The 25,559-nt window shown below is 35.5% G+C and overlaps 1 protein-coding gene across 1 annotated transcript in view; it reads right to left on the bottom strand.

Moving 5' to 3' along the window:
* The window catches only part of ARHGAP42 (Rho GTPase activating protein 42), a 321,711-nt gene that overhangs the window by 22,082 nt on the left and 274,070 nt on the right, over positions 1-25,559 (bottom strand). The window contains exons 11-17 of the mRNA XM_023208003.2: positions 25,286-25,364; positions 23,812-23,851; positions 13,862-13,924; positions 12,508-12,582; positions 11,728-11,812; positions 11,025-11,083; positions 7,719-7,824 (exon numbers count right to left, since the gene is read on the bottom strand). Of these exons, the coding sequence (XP_023063771.1) occupies positions 7,719-7,824; positions 11,025-11,083; positions 11,728-11,812; positions 12,508-12,582; positions 13,862-13,924; positions 23,812-23,851; positions 25,286-25,364 (507 nt within the window). The remainder of the gene's footprint in view (positions 1-7,718; positions 7,825-11,024; positions 11,084-11,727; positions 11,813-12,507; positions 12,583-13,861; positions 13,925-23,811; positions 23,852-25,285; positions 25,365-25,559) is intronic.

Here is a 25,559-nt window from a genome sequence, read left to right as displayed (position 1 = left end):
TCCATCCATCCATCCATCCATCCATCCATCCATCCATCCATCCATCCAAAACTTCCCTGAGTGCCTCCCTAGTGTTGGGTGCTGTGCTAGGCAAACAGTGAGACAAGGAGATGCGGTAGCATCATTGCTTGCTTGACAATAAAATAAAAAACTTCTGATATCACTGACCTGAGCAAAGTAATCCTAGCAACTATCAAGAATGACTTTGACTAGTTCACTAATTTATTCTGGAAATTAGGTATATTCTTTAGAGGATACCTCATTCGTTTGACTTATCTTTTAGTTTAACTACTCATTTTTCTATCTTACTCCAAGTCAGGTTATTAGTATAACACAAGATTATGTTTATGTCAGACTGACCATGCGTCACAAACTGCATTCTACAACCAAAAGTAAGATTTTATGGGAAATCTAGGATTTTAGACTATCCATGCAACTCCTGTCACAGAACAGGAAGAGAAGGCTGCCACGCTGACTGAAACGTTTTCCTTATGCCATAGAGAGCACTAGCTAAGAAAGCATTTAGTTCCAGTAAGAAGAGTTTCATTCCAAGTTTCCTTTTAATATAATCAAATATTATACATTAATTGCTTAATATGTATTAGAAAATCTACTCAGGAAAGTAGTATGTAAATGCAGTAAGCCTATCTAGATTCAGAGCTTGGATCCATCTCTTGGAAGTTGGGTAAGCTCATTTATGTTATTTAACATCTCTAGGTTTCGGTTTCCTTATCTGTAAATTATATATATAAGAACCCATGTTGGGTTGTTGCGAGAATTAAATGGAATAATAAATTAAATCATATATGATCTCAAGATAATATTATTCCCTGAAATTAAATTAGCTTTAGGCACTCTTGCTAAAATGTCATAGTTCCCATAAAGTAAACAAAGTGGAATATAGTTAATATTAAGCTCATTAGGAATAAACTTGTGAATCTCAAAAAGTTGGTTTTGAGGTGGGTTCATGACTACATTGCACAGAAGATGGATTATTTTGATGATTGATTTTCTTTTCATTGAATTTTCTTTCTGCTGGGCTACTCAACTGTTACAGATTCCCACTACTCACCATTTCAGCAGGTTCTACAACATATTCCCTCAACTCATGTAGGGAGCTGATACCCAACTGCTACCTCCTGGAACATATCCCTTTCTTTTATTAAAAGAGGAAATGTATATCAAGATCTGTCAACTTGTATTGTTTCAAATCTAGGAGTTTACACATAAAGAAACCAACATCACATGCTTAAGAGTTCTGCTTATGGAAATGGTAGAACATAAGGAGCCCCCATGGACCCAATACTCAGAGGAAAAAATCATAATGGATAAAAATTATTATTTAAAACCATACCCCAAAACACTTAAAGTCTCTAGAAAAATACTTAAAGAATAAAGAAATATTTGTTCAAGCAAATCTACTAATTTTCAATAAGAAAAGCCAAGAGTCTGTGGCTTTTGAGGTACAACTGGCTCCCTCTTTCTTCCACCCCCAGCTCAATATGACTGAAACTCCACTCTGGGCAAATGTGGCCAAGAAGACAGGGCTCCCTCTTTTCTCAGCCCCAAGTCAAGGGATACAGTATCTCATGGGTTTGGCAGGCTGTGAGCATGTCTCAGGCCCTCTACCTGTGGGATGCAGAGGCTGAATTCCCAGTGAATGCAACTGAAAAGGTACTCACAATTCAGCCTCTGTAACCCAGAGAATTCTTTGCCTCCAACTAGCCACACACTCAGGGTGGATAGCTTTACCTGAGGTGCAGCAGGCCAAGAATATTGGTGCCAAAATCTCCCTCATTTCAGGACTACCTCCCTCAGCCAGTGCCAAGAGCAACGGGTCAAAGATTTTACCAGAGGGAGTAGAGTCCATAAGAACAGAAAACTCTGACTCTGTCGCTAAATGATAAGAAATAACTAGGGAAAGAGACAGAAATAGCCCTCTTAGCATCATAACAAATCTCAAAGACTTTTTTTTTTAAGTGACCTGGCAAGGTGCTGGAATTTAACTGGATATGCTCTAGGGTGTTGTCAAAAACAACAGAGCAATCTACTAGCAGTTAATGAAAACTAACAAGCTGGATGTGATACCAAATGAAGCAGACAGCTTTACAGACCTGCTAAGGAAACAAACAGAACTCTCCTGAAACTATTGTTATCCCTGGGTGACTGTGGTCATGTCCAAGACTGCATTCTCTGAAGAGATAATAGAAGAAGCTTCACACTGAGGAGGAAATAGACTTCATTAAAATAGTTGACTAAAGATACTAAATTAGCCTGGGCACGGTGACTCAAGCCTGTAATCCCAGCACTTTGGGAGGCCAAGGTGGGTGGATCACCTGAGGGTCAGGAGTTCGAGACCAGCCTGACCAACATGGTGAAACTTCATCTGTACTAAAAATACAAAATTAATCAGGTGTGGTGGTGAGTGCCTGTAATCCCAGCTACCTGGGAGGCTGAGGCAGGAGAATCACTTGAACCTGGGAGGCAGAGGTTGCAGTGAGCAGAGATTGTGCCACTGCACTCCAGCCTGGGTGGCAGAGTGAAACTCTGTCTCAAAAAAAAAAAAAAAGAAAAAATATATTAAATAAACAAGCAAACAACAATAAAAGCAAGAGAGGATCAGTATTAGTATCAGTATTAGTTGCTACAAAACAGTAGCTAAAATGCCATGTCTTCAACCAAAAATTATGACAATGCAAAGAAACAGGAAAGTGTGACTGATATACCAGGAAAAAAGCAGATAATAAAAACTGCCTGTGAGCAGACCCAAATGTCAGATTTAAACAGAAAAAGACTTCCAAGAAGTCATAAATATATCCAAAGTCCTCAAGAAAACCATGTCTAAAGATGAAGTATGGAGGTGTGGTAGCAATGTTTCATAAAATAGAGAATGTCAAGAATGAGAGAGAGGTTATTTTAAAAATAAGAACCAAATGAAAATTGAAGTTGAAAAGTACAACAGCTGAAATGAAAAGTTAATTACTGGGGTTCAACAATAAATTAGACCTGACAGAAGAGAGAATCAGTAAACTTGAAGTATCAATAGAGATTATGCAATCTGAGGAATGGAGAGAAAGAAAAAAAAAATGAAGACAGACAGATCATCAGAAAAAAAATTTGTGACATTAAGCACACTCATAAATGCATAATGGAAGTACCAGTAGCAGATGAAAGAGAGAAGTAGAAAAAAATATTCAAAGATATAGTGGCTGAAAATTTTCCAAATTTGATTAAAAACATTAATCTATATATCCAAGAAGCTCAACAAACTCCAAGCAGAATAACTGCAAAGATATCCACAGTAAGACACATCACAGTAAAAGTGCTGAAGCCAAAGACAAAAAGAAAATTCTGAAAGCATTAAGAGAAAAAGTCTTACTGGGGTCTACAAAGAACCCCAATAAGCTTATTTCTCAATAGAAACAATAACGGCTAGAAGGCAGAGGGATGGCATATTCAAAATGCTTAAAGAAAAAAAAGTCTGCCAACTAAGAATCTTCTATCCAGCAAAACTAACCTGCAAAAAGGAAGGTGAAATAAAGACATTTTTAGGAAAACAAAAATTCAGAGAACTTATTGCTAGCAGATCCGCATCACAAAAAATACTAAAGGACATTCGTCAGGCTGAAAGCAAGTGACCTTAGATTGTAATTCAAATGCACATGTAAAAACAAACAAACAAACAAACAAAAAACAAAAACCCAGTGTAGGTAATTAGGTAATTAAAAGAGTATAAATACATATTTCTTCTCCTTCCTTTTTTTGATTTTAAAATGCAATTTTAGTAATATGTATGTATTAACAATTATATTGTTGGGCCTATAGCATTTAAAAATGTAGTATATTTGACAGTAACAGCACAAACGAAAAGCATAAAGCAAAGCTGTATTGGAGTAAGAAAATAATACCAGATGGTAATTCAAATTTACAGGAACAAATGAAAAGGTTAAAAAATGGTAAATAAGAAGGTTAATAAATGTATCAAACTCTATAAATGTACTTGCTCCTCTTTCTTCCCTCAACTTCATCTCTAAGAGGCATAAAATCATACAAATAAGTGTAACAATGGATTGTTGGGATATAACATATATGGATATAACATGTTTATTAATGATAGCACAAAAAGGAGAAAGAGGAAATAGAACTATGTAAAAATAATGTTTCTATAGCTCACATGAATTAAGTACATTCTGATAAGATGTATATGATAAGCCCTAGAAAATCTATTAGGACAAGAAAGTGGTAAAATTAAAACTGAATAGCAAAGACAACATGAAACATATAGAAAACAAAAAGAAAAATGGTAGATACAGGTCCAACCACATCAAGAATAACATTAAATGTGAATGGATTAAACAATATAATCAAAAGTCAGAGATTATCAAACTGAATTAAAAAACGATAAGATCCAACTATATGCTTTCTACAGTAGATATACATTAGATTCAGAAATACAAACAGGTTGAAAGTAAAAGGACAGAAGATGTATCATGCAAACAGTAACCAAATGAAAGCCAGAAGAACTGTACCAATATCATCCAAAATGGATTTTGAAACAAAGAAATGCTATTAGAGATAAAGATAAAATATAATGATAAAAGGATCAATCTGGCCAGGTATGGTGGCTCATGCCTGTAATCCTAGCACTTTGGGACACCGAGGCAGGTGGATCTCGAGGTCAAGAGATAGAGACCATCCTGGCCAACATGGTGAAACCCCGTCTCTACTAAAAATACAAAAATTAACTAAAATTAGCTGGGCGTGGTGTCACATGTCTCTAGTCCCAGCTACTCAGGAGGCTGAGGCGGGAGAATAGCTTGAACCCAGGAGATGGAGGTTGCAGCAAGCCGAGATCATGCCACTGCACTCCAGCCTGGTGACAGGGCGAGACTCCGTCTCAAAAAAAAAAGGGTCAATCTAACAGGAATATATAACAATTATAAACACACACATACACACACACACATATATATATATATATATATATATATATATATATATATATATATATAGTTAAGAACAAAGTACTCAAATACATGAAGTAAAGTCATGCGCTCCTGAGTGGGCTTTCCAAACAGTGAATCAAGAGTTTTGTTTAGTTTTACATTTGCACTGAGTAAGGATTATTGGTCACCTGAATATTATTTAATTAAAAACATCAATTGGCAAATGTAATACCACTAGCAAATATCCATGTGTAAAATGAAAAGATTTTAATTTAGGAGAAATCAACTTTCACTTCTTACTTTACATTCAAAAGAAATTCCATAATAATTTTCTAAAATGTTATAGCTCCTAATGAATAAGTCCACCTACAAATTTTTTTGTAATTTAATAACACTTTTAAATATTTAAAATTAGTTGAGAATAAAAGAAAACACCACAGATAGCAAACAAAAGGACTCTTAGGAAGAAATCAATGATTTATACTGTTTCTTAGAGTTAATTAATGGAAATTTGAAATCAGTCCTTTAGTCTTCAGAATCCCAATCTAGGTTGATTGTCCTAATTTTTTTTCAGCCATGAAAGGTTTCAGCCAGGGATCAAGAGTGTTATTAGCTGTTTGCTGTTTTTATAAGTAAATTTGTGGTGATCTGAATGCACATTCCACAGCTCCTGTTTGGTGAGCAAGGTTTGACCTTTTGAAAGTTCAAGAAAGAAGCTAGGAATGGTGGAGAAGGATGAGCAAAGTAATTTAAGCATTCTTTAGTGGCCAGATACTCTCCTGTGCTATTGCCTGTGCCAAAGCCACACAGAGTCATATTAAGGGTACAGCTTATGTTAATCTATTATTCTGGATAATTAAGCAAACATATTTTGTGTGACACACATATGGATTTTCAAAGGACATTTTCAAAGCCTTTGCTAGAAAATTAGTTTGAAGACCAACAAGAAAATGTCTAATACATTGCATAGATAAATTTCATGAAGAGCTCACACAATTCAAAACTAATACTGACCAACAATAGCAAGTCCTATGTTTATTAGCTAAAAGAAGTGCTGCTATGGGTCAATAGTTAATGATGAACTTTAAGTGATGTTGATCCTAGTAGATTACCTTTTTATTTTAAATAGTGGTGGTGGTAATGGATATGTGGGGGAAGATTTACATTATCTAAAATCCTGCAAGTTGAGATGAGATTTATGAATATGTTTATGTAGCACTACAGAATGAGCATCTGTTATCCAAAATGCTTGAGAACAGAAGTGTTTGGATTTCAGATATTTTTCAGATTTTAAAATATCTGCATTATATTTACCAGTTGAGCATCCCAAATCCAAAAAGTTCCAATGAGCATTATAATTGAGCAACATCTTGGCACTCAAAAAGTTGTAGAATTTGGAGCATTTTGAATTTTTGATTTTCAGACTTGGGATACTCAAGTTTTATTTCAAATGTATATGGCTCAAATGAGCATAAATTGGGTTACTACTTATTATGAAGAATGAAGGATTAATCATTTTATTGTAAATCATGGTACTCATTAAAATGGGAAATATAGTACTCATGAAATATTCCCATTAAAACATTCCCATTAAAATGGAAAGTATTTCCCATTTTAATGAGTACCATGATTTACAATAAAATGATTAATCCTTCATTCTACTAAATAATGCTACAGGAAATTCTTAAGTTTAAAACTGGATTTAGATATTTGTTTCCAGCAGCATGGCAAATTCACCTTGGGCTTAAATATGTGTTTGTCTCTCTCTCTGTGTCTTTCAATTTATAGAGAGATAGATAGTAGATAGATATAATATTTATAATGATTAATTTTGCATGTCAACTTGGCTAGGCTATGATACCAAGATATTTGGTTGAAGATTATCCTAGATGTTTCTGTTAAGGTATTTTGTTCAGATGACATCATCATTTAAATGAGTAGTCTTTAAGTAGAGTAGATTACCCTCCATAATATGGGTGGGCCTCATCCAATCAGTTGAAGGTCTTAAAAGAAGAAGAAAAAAAAAATGAGTTCCAAGAGTAACAAGGAATTCTGTCTCAAGATTGCCTTTGGATTCAAGCTTCAACATCAACTCTTCACTGCCAGCCTGCACTGCAGATTTCAGACGTGTTAGCCTCAATAATCAAGTGAACCAATTCCTTAAAATCAATCAATCGCTATCTCTTTACATATATATTAAATATATGTACACGCACACACACACAGACACTATTGCTTTTGTTTCTGCAGATAGCTCTGGCTAATACAGTATTTATCTACAAAGAGACATTTTAAATATATGAATAAACTAGCAGCAAAGTTAGAAAAATCTCCAGAGATCAAGTGAAATAATGAATACATGGAGGGAATCTCACAGTTAAGTGTTAGTTTTACCTAGGGGAACCTGTTGACTTTAGTAGTATAGAGTACTGGTCTTCAAACTCATTGCTTATAATGCACCTAAAAGAATTGGGAGGAAAAAAACTATATACTCCTTCATTTTTAAGCTGACACATCTACTTGTTTCATCATTAGTTTAACAATTGCAAAGGATATAATTATTTGCATAATTATATGCAAATAAACATATACAGGTACACACACTCATATAGAAATATCTTAAAAACAAACTGCCATACTATTTTTTAAGCAAATTCAATGGACTCTAATTATAAAACCAATATTATAACATCATCGCACACTTTAAAAAGACATGAACAAACTTAACAGATGAACAATAAGTTAAATGAACAATGTAAGTTAGAGAATTACTTGACCAGATGCTTTATTAAGATGTCCAGCATCTCTCTGTTTTTCTCCGGCAATTTGTGTACCAATGCATGTACAGCCTCCACCCTGTAGTTCTGGTCATCAGATTCTGTTACATAAAAAAGGTTGCAAATGTTCAAGTTTTAATTGCAATTCAATTGCATTTAATTGCATTCAATTGAATTTCATTCAATGTAAATATTAGTAATCTAATCACAACTACCATCTCTACCCCTCATGCCTCATAGGCACTGCTTCATGTAGCACCATCATTATCATCCCCTATGACTTGCAAAAGTTGAGTAACTCGCCCATGGTCATGAAGTTAGGAAGTAGAGAAGCCAAAGAAGCCCAGTTCTACAGATTCCACACAGATGCTCTTAGCCACTGAACTGTATACTTTGATACAGCCAATAATCATCACCTGCTTGGGTTTTACTACCTAAAGACACAATCAAACCTTTAGATATGTGAATGACCACAGCAATTGCTATAGATTTCCTAATGTGCCAGTCACTAGAATACGTATTAGTCCATTTATATGGTTTGGCTGTGTCCCCACCCAAATCTCATCTTGAATTGTAGTTCCCATAATCCCTACGTGTTGTAGGAGGGACCCAGTGGGAGGTGAGGTAATGCTGTTCTCGTGATAGTGAGTTCGTTCTCATGAGATCTGACAATTTTATAAGGGGCTTTTTCCCCTTTCTTCAGTACTTCTCTCTCCTGCCACCATGTGAGGAGGCACATTCTGCCATGATTGTAAGTTTCCTGAGTTGCTCCCAGCCATGTGGAACTGTGAGTCAATTAAACCTCTTTTTCTTATAAATTACTGAGTCTTGGATGTTTCTTCATAGTAGTGTGGTAATACACCCATAGAAAGCTCCTAGAGATTCAACCCAGTGTGACCAGATAAAGCCCCGCATTCCTCTCATTTTACAAATATAAAGACAATACAGAAGAACTGTTCTGAAATGTTAGCATTATTACATAAACATAAGCCCCATAGATTTTCAGCCCATAATGACAATGGTAAATGTAAAATACAAGAATCATCTATGGCAAGTGTAGTATGCCAAGTGAAAGCTAAGATGTTGGCATGTCTGCTAGAGAAATGTCTAACATTTCAGAACACGAAAGCTTCATTTAACATTCTCTTACTGCGGCAAATAAATTCTGGGATGATTCCCCACTGTACCAAATTCTTTCTCCAGAAAGTACCTTGACTCACAGGATTCACATTATGGGATTACCATTTCATCTGGGAGCAGCTATCATGGGGTGAAGAGAGAGCCTGGCTCAGGCTAAACATGAGGTCTAACCTAGCAACTGGAATGGAGACATCAAAACTCTGATCGTACTGCTGGCTATGTGAAAAGGCAGACAATGTAAAATCAGGGCTGAAGTGACCAAATGTACTCTAAGAAAATCTGACTGGGAAGGAAAGTGAGAATGATAGAAATACAGTAGAGAACAAAGATAAGAGATCCTCAGGAAAGAGTGAGTAGAGAAACGTCAAATCCCAAGTTGGCAGTTCCTGGTTGCAGGCTCATGGAAACCCTGACCTCTGTTCTGCCAAGGAATACACTGAAATATCTCTTAGGAATCGAATAACTTCCCCTTTATACTGAGCTGGACTTCTGCTGCTTGAAACCAAATAACCTGATTTTCTTAACTTAGCATCTAGTAAATATGGCTATCTTAGGTCCAGACGAAAGATGAGTTCATATATATAAGGATATATTTTAAATATCATGGTCATGAATATTATTATTATTATATAATTACCATTTGCTACAGAAGCAAATGGAGAAAAAACTTGTGACCAAAAGTTTGTACTGAAACAATAAGCTCATTGAGACATTTTAGCCAAGTAGCTCAAATTTCCTTTGTTATAAAGCAAAATTTCTGTAAGAAAGGGTTCTGGGTTAAAAGTAAAAACAAAGGCAAAATCAGGCTTGCAGCCCTGATTTTGCCATGAATTTATTAGTGTCATTGTACATATTATTTGCCCACTTTGGGTCCTGATTTCCTAGTTCATAGAATTAGAGGTCAGATTATATATTTTCTCTAGTCCTGTATGTCCTACAAAGATTTCTATGAAGAGGAGGTAGAGTGGAGAGCTTCAAGAGAAAACTAAATAGTGAAGATTTATAGGAGATCATGTGGTTAGTCATAAAAGCTGGATTGAAAACCGAGGTCATTCAATTTTATCTGACACTTTTATCAGCACACATTTCCTGTGACATTACAATGTGTGCAAATAAACTAACGCAACTAATTTCTTTCTTGGATTGTGAAAAATAATCTGGTTGTAGTCACACCTCATACATCTTAACAATGAAATGCCCGCTCTTAATTATTACAAGTTGTTGTGATGGGCTCAGATGGTACCTGGCACTTCAGTCTCAATGGTTTACAAACACATGTTACTAACTTCTCATATAGCATATGTCAAGTCTTCCTGTTAATATTTAAAATTGATCTATCCATATCACATGATGGCAATCACAGATTTAAACAAATGACATAAATGTGATCATTGCAAATAAAATATGAGGGAGAGGGGACTGATGGAAGTGCCTGCTGTCTGCCAAAAATATTTGACTCATCTCCAGACTGAGGAATATAGCACACGAGCATGTGCAGGGACATAATTGTCTGTACATATTCAGAGTCCTGCTTAGTTGATCTTATAAGAAACTGATACTTGTCATTCAAATAAGATGAAATTAGAATAATAATTCCTCATGGTTCTTTCTAATCACCAGACTGTTACCCAGTGAGGTCTTGCTAAGTGTCAACATATTTCAGTTAATTCTGCAATTTCTTATTGGCTTCTAAACCACATTATAAATTACTAAATATCAGATTAACAACTTTTTTTGTTGTTGTTTTAATTTAAGATGGAGTTTCACTCTTGTTGCCTGGGCTGGAGTGCAACGGCGCAATCTCAGCTCACCGCAACCTCCACCTCCTGGGTTCAAGCGATCCTCCTGCCTCAGCTTCCCGAGTAGCTGGGATTACAGGCATGTGCCACCACGCCCAGCTAATTTTGTATTTTTAGTAGAGACAAGGTTTCTCCATGTTGGCCAGGTTGGTCTCGAACTCCCGACCTCAGGTGATCTGCCCACCTCGGCCTCCCAAAGTGCTGGAATTAGAGGTGTGAGCCACAGTGCCCAGCCCAGATTAACAACTTTTTAAGCAATACTTGAAAAAAATCTTCACTAGCTGATACTAGTAATATATGCCTAAGTATGGCAGCATAAAACTACATCAATTATAAAGTGTATGTGATTCAAGTATACTTACTAACAGCAATGATAAAATCTTTGTGCAACTTGTAAGTCATCAGTGGTTCTGCAAGGCACCTACAACAGAGAAGTAAAGCACATGTTAGAATGGTAGTATCTTTTATTCTCCCCTAAACTTTAAGTGTTTCTTTAAGAATTAGGTGACTGTCATTCATCAATTAAAAATAAAATAATATATAAATAAGCAAATAAAAGAATTGGGTGATTTGGCAGTTTGATAAAGTTCCAGTAGTGGGGCCACAGAGAGACCTAAAATGCAGACCTTGAAGACACCAATGTACTTCTTTCCATGACTGTATTAAGAGGGGAGACTGGCAGACAATTTTTTCAGTGTCAGAATTACCTTACCAGAGGAACAAATATGGGAACAATAGTTAAAAAACAAAACAACACAACTTTCCATTCCAATTTGTTATTTTAAAAAGTACATAGAAATCCTATATACAAACTTCATCTGAAACAACAAATACTAATTCAGTACTCAATATTATATTGTCTTTTAAATTATTATTGGAAAAATCAAGTACAAGTTCCAGAACACTAAATGTAAATCTTACCACGTCATGCTATTTCACCTTTTGTGAGGGAACTGAGCTACCGAGTGAAGCTTCTGGACACAGGCTCCATGAAGTCACACGGCTACTACGCAAGGGGTGAGTCAGAGACTGCATCCAGAGTACTAGGAGTTAAACCCTCCTCACCTGAGGTAGTTTTTCAGCCCACTCGTTATCGTCTTATTGTCCCACAGTTCAATATCAATATCAATATCAGGAGGGGATTTAGGAGCTGGAAATAATAAAACAAGGTGTTTAAATTGTGTAGTTCAAAATATTCCTTATGCAATTACGAAAAATGGGCACAAACATAAGTAGGTCAAAAGAGAGAGGTCTTCATTTCTTAGAATGCAAAGAGTTATTGTTAGGACTGTTGTTTGTGTGAATTGATAAAAAGCTGACACTAAAACTCGAAGATATATCCTATGAATTAAGTCTCCCAAATGAAATTATTGCTAATTGCTAACATGACAGAGCAGTTACCATGTGCCCAGCATGCTTCTAAGTGCTTTACAGAGATTAACATCTCGAATCCTCACAACTCTTAAGAGGGAGGTACCATTATTATCCCTACTTTTATAAACGAGGAGGCTGAGACACAAAGACATTAAGCAAATTACTCAAGGTCACAAAACCTGTAAGTTGCTGAGCTAGGATTCCAAATGACTCTAGCTAGCATCCATGCATCTTACTGTATCTCTAGCTTACCAAAGGACACTTGGGAGAAAAAAATACAGTATTATAAAAATGCCCCCTCAAATTCTCATTGTTCATCTATTATAAATAAACATTAAAAACTGAATATAAATATGAACTTTCAATATTATTTTAAAATATTCAAAGAAGTCACACTAGTCAAAGAAGCCTATACTTTAGATTACCTATAAGAACACAAAACTTATGTAAGTTACTTCATCCGAAACTTACAAAATATGGTATTCATGAGTTTTTGAACTTTGGAGTTCACTCCTCCTATTCGGTAGAGTCCTAAAATGGTGATACCTAATAGGAAGGAAAATCACAAGAAAATGGCTTGAGATACAGCTTGGCAAGTACAGAATGTTAAAAACTCAGACATATGCCTAACAAAATTTGAAAGCTACTTATCCAATTTCACAGTATAACTTTAGCAAAGCTATCCTGGAAATACCCATCAGACTTATATTTCTCAGAGCAGACACTGAATAGTGATTTGAAAGTCTTTGAAGATCTTCAAAGTCGCAAAGTGTAGCTGCCTATTCACCATTATTTGAATATAAAAAAGCAATGGAGATGGGAAGGGATGATCGGTATTACTCATGTTCTATTTCTTTAGAGTCATGGAGTCCTCCTGCATGTTGAAAAGTCCTATGGCATTTATATCTTCGGTTTAGAGATGAGGAAACAGATTCAGAGAATTCAAGGAAACTACTTTTCAAAACGTTGAAGTGGCAGCACTTAAAATTTAAATATAAGTTTATGGAACTCCAAAGCCCAATATGAATGTTGCTTTAGCCAAATTTTCCTGGAAGTGAGTCCAACATTTAACTGGAGTGGACTTCAAGACAGAGGTCATGATTGGAGTGAAGAAAGGTGCCAAAGCTCTGGCAGTGACAAATCAGCAAAAGAAAGTATATAAGGAAGGGAGAGAAGACAAGCTCCTTAGGAATCTTACCTCCTCAGTGATTGGGGGAAAAAAAAAAAAATCAAAGAGGCAGGGCGCGGTGGCTCAAGCCTGTAATCCCAGCACTTTGGGAGGCCGAGACGGGCAGATCACGAGGTCAGGAGATCAAGACCATCCTGGCTAACACGGTGAAACCCCGTCTCTACTAAAAAATACAAAAAACTAGCCAGGCGAGGTGGCGGGCGCCTGTAGTCCCAGCTACTCGGGAGACTGAGGCAGGAGAATAGCATAAACCCGGGAGGCGGAGCTTGCAGTGAGCTGAGATCCAGCCACTGCACTGCAGCCTAGGCGACAGAGCGAGACTCCGTCTCAAAAAAAAAAAAAAAAAAAATCACAGGGGTGCTTGAAGTAATAAATAAGGCACAGTTTATCAATAAGAAGTACAGTGAGGCTATATTAGAAAAAAATCTAAAAAAGAAGTATGCCTAAAGCATGATTTTTAGTAAACTAAAGCTCAAGGTATAACTATTTGTATACTGATACATACATTTATATCGCTCTTAAAATTAAACCATGTTAATGACCAAATACATCTTCATTGATTCATCTACTCTGAGAGTTTTCTATGTAAGAATGAGACACATGACAGGAATGCTATACCGCTCAGGCAACACTGACCTCTTGTTTCCACAGCTTGAATGCATTTTCTCACAAAGTTGAACCCTGCTTCATTCAAATACACTGAAAATAAGAGAGAAATCGCATTAGGTGTTTATGCTGAACTCACAGCCCCACTTCACTTGGCTCTGTTCATTGGCCCTTTATGACTCAACAGTAGAGAGGTTTTTACTGAGTTTTTCAAATATTTTGGTTAGATGCCGACTTTTTATTTTGGGGTAGAAGTAGAGGGGGAAACTTCATCCTCACAGTTATTGTATCCACCTGCCAAGATCCTTCACAGAAAGTGTATTACATTTTCCTAAAAATAGCATTACTCCTTTACTACGTGTTATTGTTTTTTTTTTTTTCAAATAATAGGAGCAAATGCAATAAGAATAAACCCTTATTATGTATTGAAACTTGTAATATAAAGCCTTTCACATATCCTTTCCCATGATTCTCAAAATATTATCAGGTAGAGAAAAGGTTCTGCAGTCTCAGGATGATTCCCTGGGTTGCTGAAAACCTCCACTGTTCTCAGTTTTCAGCTCTAGAGTCAGGATTCTAACTCGGGTCTCATTCTAAGCTCCATGCTCTGTTTTTCATTTTGCTACCATATTTAAAATAATTCAAAACATGCATTGTCAGTCACTAAACATCCCCAAAAGGTCCTAGGATTCTGAAATTGCAATTTTTGTTTTTTTGGCTAGATTTTCTTTGGATCAATTCTAATTTTTTAAAGGGTTTTGGGGCCAGATCAAATGAGATTACTTGTTTAAAGAGAAAGCATTTATTTTAAAAATACCAACTAACACCCAGAGAGAAAACTGAAAAACTTTTGAACTATGATACAAATTTTCATCACATGTGGTAGAGACACGATTTTTAAAATATTCTCAAATAATAAATGAGAATTCAAGCCAATAAAAATTTAAAACTAACTTCCATTTAAAGACAGTAGATTAAACATTCTTGTAACTCAAAAGAGACCCCCAGACAAAAAATACATATCAAAAAAATAACGATAAAAATTAAGAAAGGGTAACAGCAACAAACTAAAAACTGAAAAAAATTGTAGGCACAGCAAGCCAATGGAGCTGAACTGATTGACAGAAAGGCCTGAATAATCTGTGCCTAACAATGGAACAAGAGGTACTACCACGAAGGGGTATTTATTATGTGTTGTTAGGTGAAAAAAGTAATCGACAGGACAATAAGGCCTATTTTCTCAAAATCTAAAAATCTGAGGGTATATATGACTGTTTCTATTTTCCTAAGAAAAAACTCCACAAATATATATGCAAACTATTGGTAAGGAGAAAGAGGGCAGAAGTTAGAAACTGTCATTTTTGATTCACTAGGCATTTTGGGATTATTTGATATTTAAATATATATATGTGTGTGTGTGTGTGTGTGTGTGTGTGTTTAGCACTCTAAAAAACAACTTCAAAACTCTAGAAATAAAAATGCCAAAACTAAAATATGTATTGCCATCAATGGGAAGTAGCTCATTTATTTTTTTGGCCCCAGTGTCCTAGGTCAAGAGAACAGAACTCAGTGAATACTTTCAGTGAACTCAACATACAAAAATGAATGGCCATGGCATCTCATTAAAGTACAGCTGATTACCTATCTACATGAGACTGAAGCTTTTCTTGGACACCAAAGAGAGACTGCTCGCTTCCAATAACCCCAAAATGCCCAGCGTAACACTAAGCATTCAGATATTTTAAAATACTTCTTGAATACAGGAAATAGGTAAGATGGAAAAGTGAGGAATTTTCAGTTTTAAGGACAACAACAAAAACTGAGACAAAAAATGTAACCCTATGTAAAAACAAGACACTAGCATTTTTATATCAATTAAAACTTCAAATTCCTGACATTTAAAATGTTTGGTACTAGAGGTCACATTCTTCCACTTTTCAATAAAAAGATGTATTAAGAGAAAAAGACAATCATTTTTTAAAAATTTCAACAGAACTTCCTTTCAACAAAAATATAATGAAGATGGTTGTGACATATAAAACAGAATTTCTCTCTTAAGTATTCATTTTGAGAAAAATAAGCAAAAACCAGGCTGTACCCCAAAGTATACTGGGATATTTGGCAGCAATATTCCAGTCTTTTCTAACAAACTGATATCAAAAGCTCATCATGCAGAATAAAATCTTACTGAGAGTCAGTCTAACTGCAGGGTTATTCTACTGATGCTTCTGTTCTGACATATTCCATGGATCCTGTACTTAGCTCCCGTCATGTGAGTAAATACAACATTATCAATCAATTCAGAGATGTGGAAGAATATACTGTGTTGGCAAAAATAACCATGAATTTTTGTTTCCTTTGCCCATCCTTTGCTTTGACTGAAAGAGTAGTTTCATGGTACAGAGATAGTGTCCAGCTTTGTTTAAAGCCAGGAAAACCTAAGGCCAGTTCTCAGCTCTATTATCACTGCTGTATGTCTGAGGTGGGGGAAATGGACGTATTATTTTATAAACTCAAGTTCCTTCATTTATAAAATGAGCGAAGTAACAATACCTAAGTTAAACAGTTGTAGTAAGATGAAGACAAATGGAATGAAACACTGAAGAGTGCCTAACAATGGAACAAGACGAATTCAATGCTAGGTTTTTTTTCCTATCTGCTCCTGTCTACACGTCACTGCTATATGAAGGAAAACACAGGAAATTATAAGTCAGTCATTAGTTTTAACTAGATGAGAGGGGCAGTAGTTACTCTTTCACTTGTTAGCTCTGTTACTAGGCATGGTTTTGATCTCTCTGTGCCTCAGTTTCCTCTCCTACAAAATAAAGGTAATAGTTTCTTCTTCATAGCACTATTTAAAGATGAAGTAAGTTAACATTTGCAAAGCTCCTAGAATAGCGTATGCTTAGAATGTAGTAAGTGCTTTAAAGTATTGGCTCTTATCATTATCATTATTATTGACTAGAGAAGAATGCAAATCTCTACATATGTAAACTTCGTGAATAAGGCATTCTTCCCACATGGCTAAAATCACTGGGGCTTGAGGGACAGTCAGCCACAAGTGTTGATTTTCAAAAAGGCATCTATCACTTTGTCACTTATTTAATAAGTTGGATATTAAGAAATGTCCCCATGTGATCATTATACTTCAATAAATACAATGAGAAAACATATCTTCTCACTAGAGCTAAACAGACTATAGCAGACTGAAATTACTGTTTACCCTTATCTGTTGTCCCTCCCTGAAAGATTATATTTCTCAGCACCCTTGAAGCCAGGCTTGGTCATGTGATACACACTAACAATGAAATATGAACATAAGTGACACGTGTCTTTACCCAGTAGCCACTAAGAGCCAGTATGTGGCTTGCAATTTTCTTTTTCCCTTGTCACAGGATCAGCAACGATACAAAGGGAGGCTTCTTTACCAACTCAAGTTCCAGAGTGAAAACAACATAGAGAGCCACTGCTGACCTATATGGACATGTACTATAAAGAAGAAATGAACCTTTATTGTCATCAGCCTCTGAGACTTGAGGATCATCCATTACCAAGCATAACCTGGCCAGTTCTGATTTAACTGTATATAACTTAATTCACTGTGGCAAAACTCACTGAAATAAAGGCAACCCCATATAATGAACTTTTTTCCTCCCTTAACTAGAATGTATCCCTTTTGACTACTGACTTGTCAATTCACATAACAAAGGCAGCAAAGTGCAGCAGTGGCAGGGCCTGTGGATGATGGTTGCTTTGCAAACAACCATCAACTACAGACAATGCCTTCACTTTAGTACCCAGCGATTTCTGCTGAGGTCTGAGAAGAGGACAAGATGGCTCAAATAGTTTGTCTTCCAATGACTATGGATGAGGTAGTCACAAGGATTGTCATTTCTGAGGGAAGTCAGGGGCAAACACATTCTGTAATGGAAAATGAGCAATTTTCCAAAGCCACGAAGGGGTTACTATACTTAATGCATCAGTGCTCGTGAGATTTCAACTAAAACGGGTCCTCTTAACCTCCAAAAAACAAACCAAAAAACAAAAAATCACAAACACCTGAGAACTCTTCAGTGTTCAAATGTCGATGGAAAGGGTTATTATGAAATCAAATGGCACCATTGAAAAGGCTGATAATTAATGATAATTCTCCTTTGGTGGAGGACAAGGTAGTACTCCTGTGGCAACAGCACAGAGAGGAGGATAAGTATCCTACACAGGAGAAATATGGATTGCTGGTTTGGATTCAATGCTTGGCCCAGAGCAGGAAGCCAATACATGCTTACTGACTGATGGCTTGCTAGTTACTGGTTTGTACCAGGATTGCTCAAGTACCTTCTCCAATGGGTTCTATAAGGGTTGGAGTTTATCAGCTTACATGAGCTATATTTGTGAACACTTTCCCAGTTCCAAGACCTCCCCCAGCCCTGTATCTCCTCCATTTTAGAGAGAATCAGAGGGATACCCAGAATACAACTACTATCAAATTCTATAATGTGAGAATTAGAATTCTATAACATTAATGATACTTGGCCTTCATGGGCGAGGGTAGAAGCAGAAGACCGACTAACTTAGTCAACTTAATATATTCAATCAAAAGTTCAGTCTAAACCTTATTTTTTTCCCCTATGTAAACTGTTCAGGGATAAAGCTTATATTGAAACCTACAAAAAGTTTCCATAAGGCAGTTTAGCAGCACAAAAGCTATTAATCTCAACAGAATTCAAACAGCCATGAGGAAAGGAAAAAGAATAGTCTTCCACAGAGCTAACAAAGCAAAAGTCCTTGTACCTTCAATTTACTAGCAATTCAAAACCTAGTATGTCCTTACAGATGTAATCTACTTGACCTTACAGTACATTCTCAGGGTTGACAAAACAAAGCAACACTTGTCTTTACTTTTCAGTTCACTTTGCTGATCTCCTGTTTCAGATTAAAAGGTCCCTTATCACAGATAAATAATATCATGCTATGTGTTAACTGAAATAAATAAAAAACTAAATGAGTGCATTTATCAATGTTCATGACACCTGCTGGACCTTTTCTTTTCTCCTTAAGGATGGGCAATTTAACTCTCCACAGCCCTGGCCCAAATTGTTCTTTCATTCTGCTCTGCCCATGAAGAGCACTTGAGCTACGACAATCTTCCTGGGTCTCTGTGATAAAAAGAAAACTGTCAATGATCAAAGATTGGGGGATTATATGGTAAAGAAGGAGGATGATAACCTAGCCACATCTGAGAACTTCCAGAACTCTCTAAACCACAAAATGAAGCCCAAGAACATTTATAACAGATGGTAATTGCATAGAATGATAAAGAGCAAAAAAAGCTTATTGCTGTGGAGAATAGATACACAGGTACACTTGAGGAAAGTCACTGAAACATACAAGCAGAAGTTTAGAGCTGTTGGGAAATTTCAAGATTATCTTCTGTTCCAATCCCTGCAATTTTGTATATAAGGACTGAATGTTAGGTGACTTTGTCATTACACATGTAAATACTGACTTTTATTAGTGGAAACATCAATGGAAAAGAACTTCCTTTTTCTTATTCACAGCACCTGGAGTAGAGTAGGTGCACAATGGAATATTGTTGAACTGACTGTATGAGAGAATGAGACCTAAGTGCCTTTTCTTTCACAATGCTCACTTTCTCCAGACCCAGGGTTGAAGGACCAGCTCAGAAGCCATCACACAAAACTCATATTTGAATGGGGACAAGGCTCAGGGCACCAATAGAGAATGTCAGAGAAAGAAAGCCTAGAAGAAATGTTAACTGCTTTCGCCTCTGTAAATGACTGGTCCCAAGATGGAGGTCTTGGGGCAGGAAAGGTATGTCATAAAATGTAATTTGTTCCTTTGAAAGATGTATTCAAATGGCAGAACTATGGAAAACATAGAGATGAGCTACTTTTTACAAAATGTCCCCCATGGCATGGCTTGAGGACTAGTTTAGTGCTAATCTTAATTGAATGGCATGTGATTGAGGACTCATTTAGTGCTAATCTTAATTGAAAGGCACTTGTTTAATATTGATGATACATATTACTACTACAAAAATAAATTCAGTCCCAAAGTCTTACAGTTTCACGATATAGCAGCATATTTTACAACCAGAAAAGTATTTGTAAATCCAATACCCTGTAATTATTCAATATTTTGGTTTTTTGTTTGATTTTTTTTCATAAAGGTAATTCAAGCTTTCCTTTCTGTTGAATTACACAAGTCTCATTTACGGCATCCATACATTGAAAATGGTAAATTAAGAGTAACTATTAATACAAGTTAGGAAGACTTTTGCATGTTAGTCTTATAAAGAGTAGCATGAAACTACATTCACAGCATAATTTTATTCTTCATTTCATGGGATTTGTTCTCTGTAAATTCATATTATGGCCCTATTTTAGAACATTAGGTATTTCTTACACTGTTGCTTGTAGGATTTTCAGCGAAGGCACAGATGTTATGACTGCTTCTAAGTGGCTGGCATTCAAAACAAACTTTTACCTAAGTTTTATATTTTACCATCCTAAACTTCATTGCCTTCGGCAGTTCAAAAACACTAACACATATTATGCAAAACCGAGTTTCCAAAGGAGAACAAGAGTATTTTAGAGTAAGTGGAAGCCATCTGAATTATGGAGGATATAAAAGAGCACTCTTCAAAGTGGCCGGTGAATTAGGGCTGGTACTGGTTTCCAAAACCAATTACAGGAGAAGTTACATATTAAAATTGAGCAATGCTACTTTTAGAGGAGTCAAATATCAACTAAAAGGAAATACAAGATCTCAAGAACAGGATGATGTACAAAAAAACGGTTAGAGGGGCTGACAAAAAGAAAGATATAAACTGATTTAAACACTTAACACAATGAGCTCACATGACTTATTTGCGACCTAACAGGGATGAGAATTTCACAATCACTGAAACACAAACTTACCCGAGACAGGAGTTCGAGACCAACCTGGCCAACATGGTGAGGCCCCACCTCTACTAAAAACACAAAAAATCGGCTGGGTGCTGGGCGAGGTGGCATGTGCCTATAATCCCAGCTACTTGGGAGGCTGAGGTAGGAGAATCGCTTGAACCCAGGAGGCGGAGGTTGCAGTGAGCTGAGATCTTGCCACTATACTCAAGCCTGGGCAACAGAGTGAGACTCCATCTCAAAAAAAAAAAAAAAAAAAAAAGCCTCACTCAAGTGAATTAGTAATACCACAATGTCCACCCCAGAGCTGCTGGCAGCTAAGTTCTGGAAAGTGAGTCCAGTCCTGTGCCTTTGAGCAAGGGTTTCTTTTATTGGTAGCACCTGCCACAGTCTTGACTTTTCAATAGGGTAGTGATTCTGTTTGGGTGAGGAAATTTGAATCCCCATGTGTGTGACAGCTAAAAGTAAGTGTAATTTTCAATACGTGTAGTTTATGCAAAAGTAGTAAGACCTTTGGAAATCACAATGAATTTTTGTATGTATTTATTTAGCATGTTTACAACACTTAATTTTAACATAGTACTTAATCCCTGCATTTATAAAGTGATGTAGATTTAAAAAGTTGATAGGTGTTTAAAAGATTATATTTGTCAGGATCACAAATCTGTCTAGTATGCGTGACTTTGAGAGAATAAAATTTACGATTTTGTCATCAGTTGATATGTCTAAAGAAATTTGACTGATTAAATGTACAAATGGGAGAATTCTGTTAGAATCATGAAAACAAAATAAAGTGAAAATGATTTAGTTTTAAAAGTTAGTGCAATTACAAATAAGATCTGTATATTGATTAAAAACAGGCTTCAAGTAAACATATGGCTTAAAATAAATCAAATGTTAAAAATAAAACTTAAAGCTTAAGATTCATAAATTTAAGTACTAAAGTAGAAGCTTGTAATAATTCTTCTATGACCAAAAATCTTCCCATGGGTAATAAAAGCCTACTGGTACTAATGAGAAGAATAAGAGCAAATCTGTGCTCAGCACATGTCTCAGGAAAGGCCTGTATTGACGACTATGGAGAAGAGATGGGTTCTGTCACAAGGAGCTCAGAGTACTGTGTAGGAAACTAATACACCATACAAAAAGCCAGAGTGTGAGAAATGATATAAACACATGCACTCTAGGACTGCTACTTTTCTGAAACATGCACCATTTTATAATTATAATTGAAGGCACAGTGATGTTTCCGGTGGCCGATACTGCAGGATACCTGTTTCCAGAAGACTGATTCTGTACCGCGTGAAGATGCAGATTCCCTCTCCGTCACAAGTACATTAGTTTTGGTGGTGCATTTAATTAAGCATCAGTATATTCTGATCAACTTGACTATGCTACCATTCAGAAGCCCTACTCAATACTGTATATAGGTGCAATTGTTTTCCATTAAGGATTTGTCCTTGGGTAATTTGAATGGGAAAGGATTAACCTTATAGTGGATACCAACAATCAAACTAATGTTAGAAAACACATTTCACGTTCTTCTCAAATGCAATTTATACAACAGATTACTTTTTAGGGAATCATTAAGTATGAACATTTACTACATACACAACTCTCACCATTTGGTTAATGTATCTGTGATTAGACAAAAGTTGGCAATAAAGGATTTTATACTAATCACTTTCCTTGATTCCAGTAAGGAAGTAAATGTGAGAATAAAAACTGGAAATAATTTTTTAAAGTATTATTTAAAAATAATTTTAAAATTGTAAGTTATTTAAATTATTATTGAAAGATCTTTTACATCATGCATTTTCTTTTGATAATTTCTGAAGTTAATCACTAGAAAGCATTTAATTCAGATAAAATAATAGGCTTTTTATACATTCAATATTTATAACTTTCAAATGAGTGCTTTCCTAGTTTTTATTTATTTCATTCTAACTTGTATTTCCATAGCAATCTAAATGTCAGGGTTGGTCAGGAGCAGTGGCTCATGCCTGTAATCCCAGCACTTTGGGAGAACAAGGTGGGAGGGTTACTTGAGGCCAATAGTTAGAGACCAGCCTGGACAACAAAATGAGACCTCATCTCTATTAAAAAAATAAAATAAAATAAATAAGAAAAGTAAATGTCAGGGTTATTGAGTTTGTTTGAAAAATAAATTTAGAAATCATAAGACAAAATCCATTGCATTACATGAAACTTGGAATTGCTGTGAAAGTTATACAAAATAACCCTAGAAACAAATACACAAATTAATTTTAAATATCAAATAAAATGACTATGTAAAGTACTTATGGAAATACCCTAAACTAACCACAGAAAAAAGGTAGCAAGAAGTTGGCAGGTAATTAAAGAGGATTCAGAACATGATGAAAAACATATAAACTGTGTTTATAAAGAACGGCTACAAACTAATGATTTAATAATAATATAGTAAAAACATCTTTTCCTACATATACCATGTGTAACGACAAGGTCCTTATATTTTACATTCTTAGTTACTATCTACTAAAACCAGCAAGCAGTGTTTATGTCTTCAGTCTTATACCTGTAAGAAAACTGGAGCAGAGAAAATAAGACAAAGAGGCTCTCTACTGTCTTATGTATTTATATTGATATAGATATATAAATATAGTATTTATATATAATTATATAATTTAGCATGATTATTTATATATAATTATATATCATATATTTATTAACATAATTATACATAATAAAATATAATTACATTATATAATTATATATTATATATAATATATAAATAATTGAGCTAAATATCAACTTTCTCAAATCTCTATCAGAGATAAAGCAAGGCATGTAAATAAGTAAATAAACACCAAAGAAATAAAAATTAACTTTTGTTACTATAATACCAGTAGTTTGTAGTACATTGAGAAACATTTTAAATAAAAATTTCAAATTTGCTGTACCATAAGATCAATGGTGTTATACTATTTTCCCAGAATACTTACAATCACATAATGCTTTTGTGTTAAAAATGACTACATGATAAAATTTTAAATAACTATTAACATGACTTACTTTCTTCTTTCTTGCTTATAATGGCGGGCAGAGTATAAATCTAAAAAACAAAGGATGTCCATCAGTTACTTCCAGTTAATGACCCAGCACAAAAGATTAGCAAGGTGATATCTGTACATTAATACACAAAAAGAGTGTCTTCATTTCCAGGTCCTACAACTGCTGGGTCCATAGCACCATCTGTGTACCATCAAGCAACTTCCTTCCTGTGGTTCAGCCACCCTCACTTCCCTCTCCTTTCCCTCTGTGACTGTGCTGCCCTGGACAAGGTTCTACCTCCATCTGATTTATGCATCTTATTCTCTGCCCCAGTAGGATGCATAAAGTGCCGTTCTCGGCAAGTATCTCATAACGGACTTCACCTGATTGCTTCTTCTTCCAATTTCCTGCTTAGCGTGTTCTCAAATGTACACAATCCTAACTTGTACACTGTTGGGTTAACAAACTATTCCCTCAATTTGCTCTAAGTCAGGGCTTCTCAACTATTTCTGGTAAAGAGTGCATTTTCTTTTAAATCTATTATTAACATTTGTGTAAAATATAATAAAATTGAAATAGAAAATAATTAAAAAAATCAATGCAGAGTTCCAATATTTAAATTAAATTTAACAGGCTTAAAATAACTTAAGTGGCTACATGATTTTCTAAAGACTGAATTGCCATTTCTGTACTGATCTTACTGTGGACTGGCAACACAGTTTGAGGGAGGGTCTCAAAGTCTGAGGACCACACTTTGTATGACACTATTGCTGTACAGGTTCTTTGCCATCTAAAGAATGCTTCTCAAGTGACAGGATGGGGACTCTTATTTCCTCTGTGTGCTCACCCTCTATTCATCTAGTAACAGGTGACAGGATGGGGACTCTTATTTCCTCTGTGTTCACCCTCTACTGATCTAGTAACAGTGTTAAGAAAACAGACAGTGATGAATGATTCAGCCTCCTTTTTATGTAAGCCTTCCTATTTTTTGTAAATAGACTATCATACCAATTTCAAAATAACTATTAAAAATGGGGATATGCATGCAAGTGAAAATGTCAAGCCACAGGCAGTTTTATTAAGCTATACTCTTTTAAAATGGTTTTGATTACAGAATCAGTTCTTACCCTGAACCTTGTTCATCACTCTAATCACATGCCTAGTACAGGCCTTGCAAAGACGGGACATGAGATAATTATTAACGGAATAAGATAACCTAATGGGTGCAGCCAAGGTGATGAGTGTAAGTAATTTTTTAAGAAGTAATTTTAGGGTTTTAAATTAGTCCCAAAAGCCCCCTTATAAAATAAGTCAGAAAGGTAGAGTTATGTGCCATGAGTGAGACTAGGAAAGCAGTACAAGTCTCTACTCCCCTGATTTCCTTTTTTAATATTTTCAATTACAGGCATAACATTGTATATTATGAAAAGCATTTCCATACATTATAATTATTAGGACAATAAAACCTAAATTATAGAATGTATCATAGTCTTACCGGTTCCTTCCCATCCATGGCTTCAAGCCAGAGTTTCCTATTAGCCTCTGAGAAGGCCTGTAACGTGATGATCCCATGCCTATTAAAAACAAATATTTTATATATTTACACATTTATTACTTTTTAAATCCTCAGTTAGCTAAAAAGATAAAATTTGAAGAAAAAAAGAGAAATGAAGAGAGAGGAGAAAAACATAGGAACTTTTTTAAAAAAGAAAACGATTGAAGTATAATACTTTCAGAAAAATCACTGGGCATGCAAAAAATGTTTTTAA

This window comes from Piliocolobus tephrosceles, chromosome 13 (genome assembly GCF_002776525.5).
Source record: "Piliocolobus tephrosceles isolate RC106 chromosome 13, ASM277652v3, whole genome shotgun sequence".
In the NCBI taxonomy this organism is placed as follows: Eukaryota; Metazoa; Chordata; class Mammalia; order Primates; family Cercopithecidae; genus Piliocolobus; species Piliocolobus tephrosceles.
Note: the sequence above shows the minus strand (reverse complement) of the source record. Positions and strands in the feature narration are given on the sequence as shown.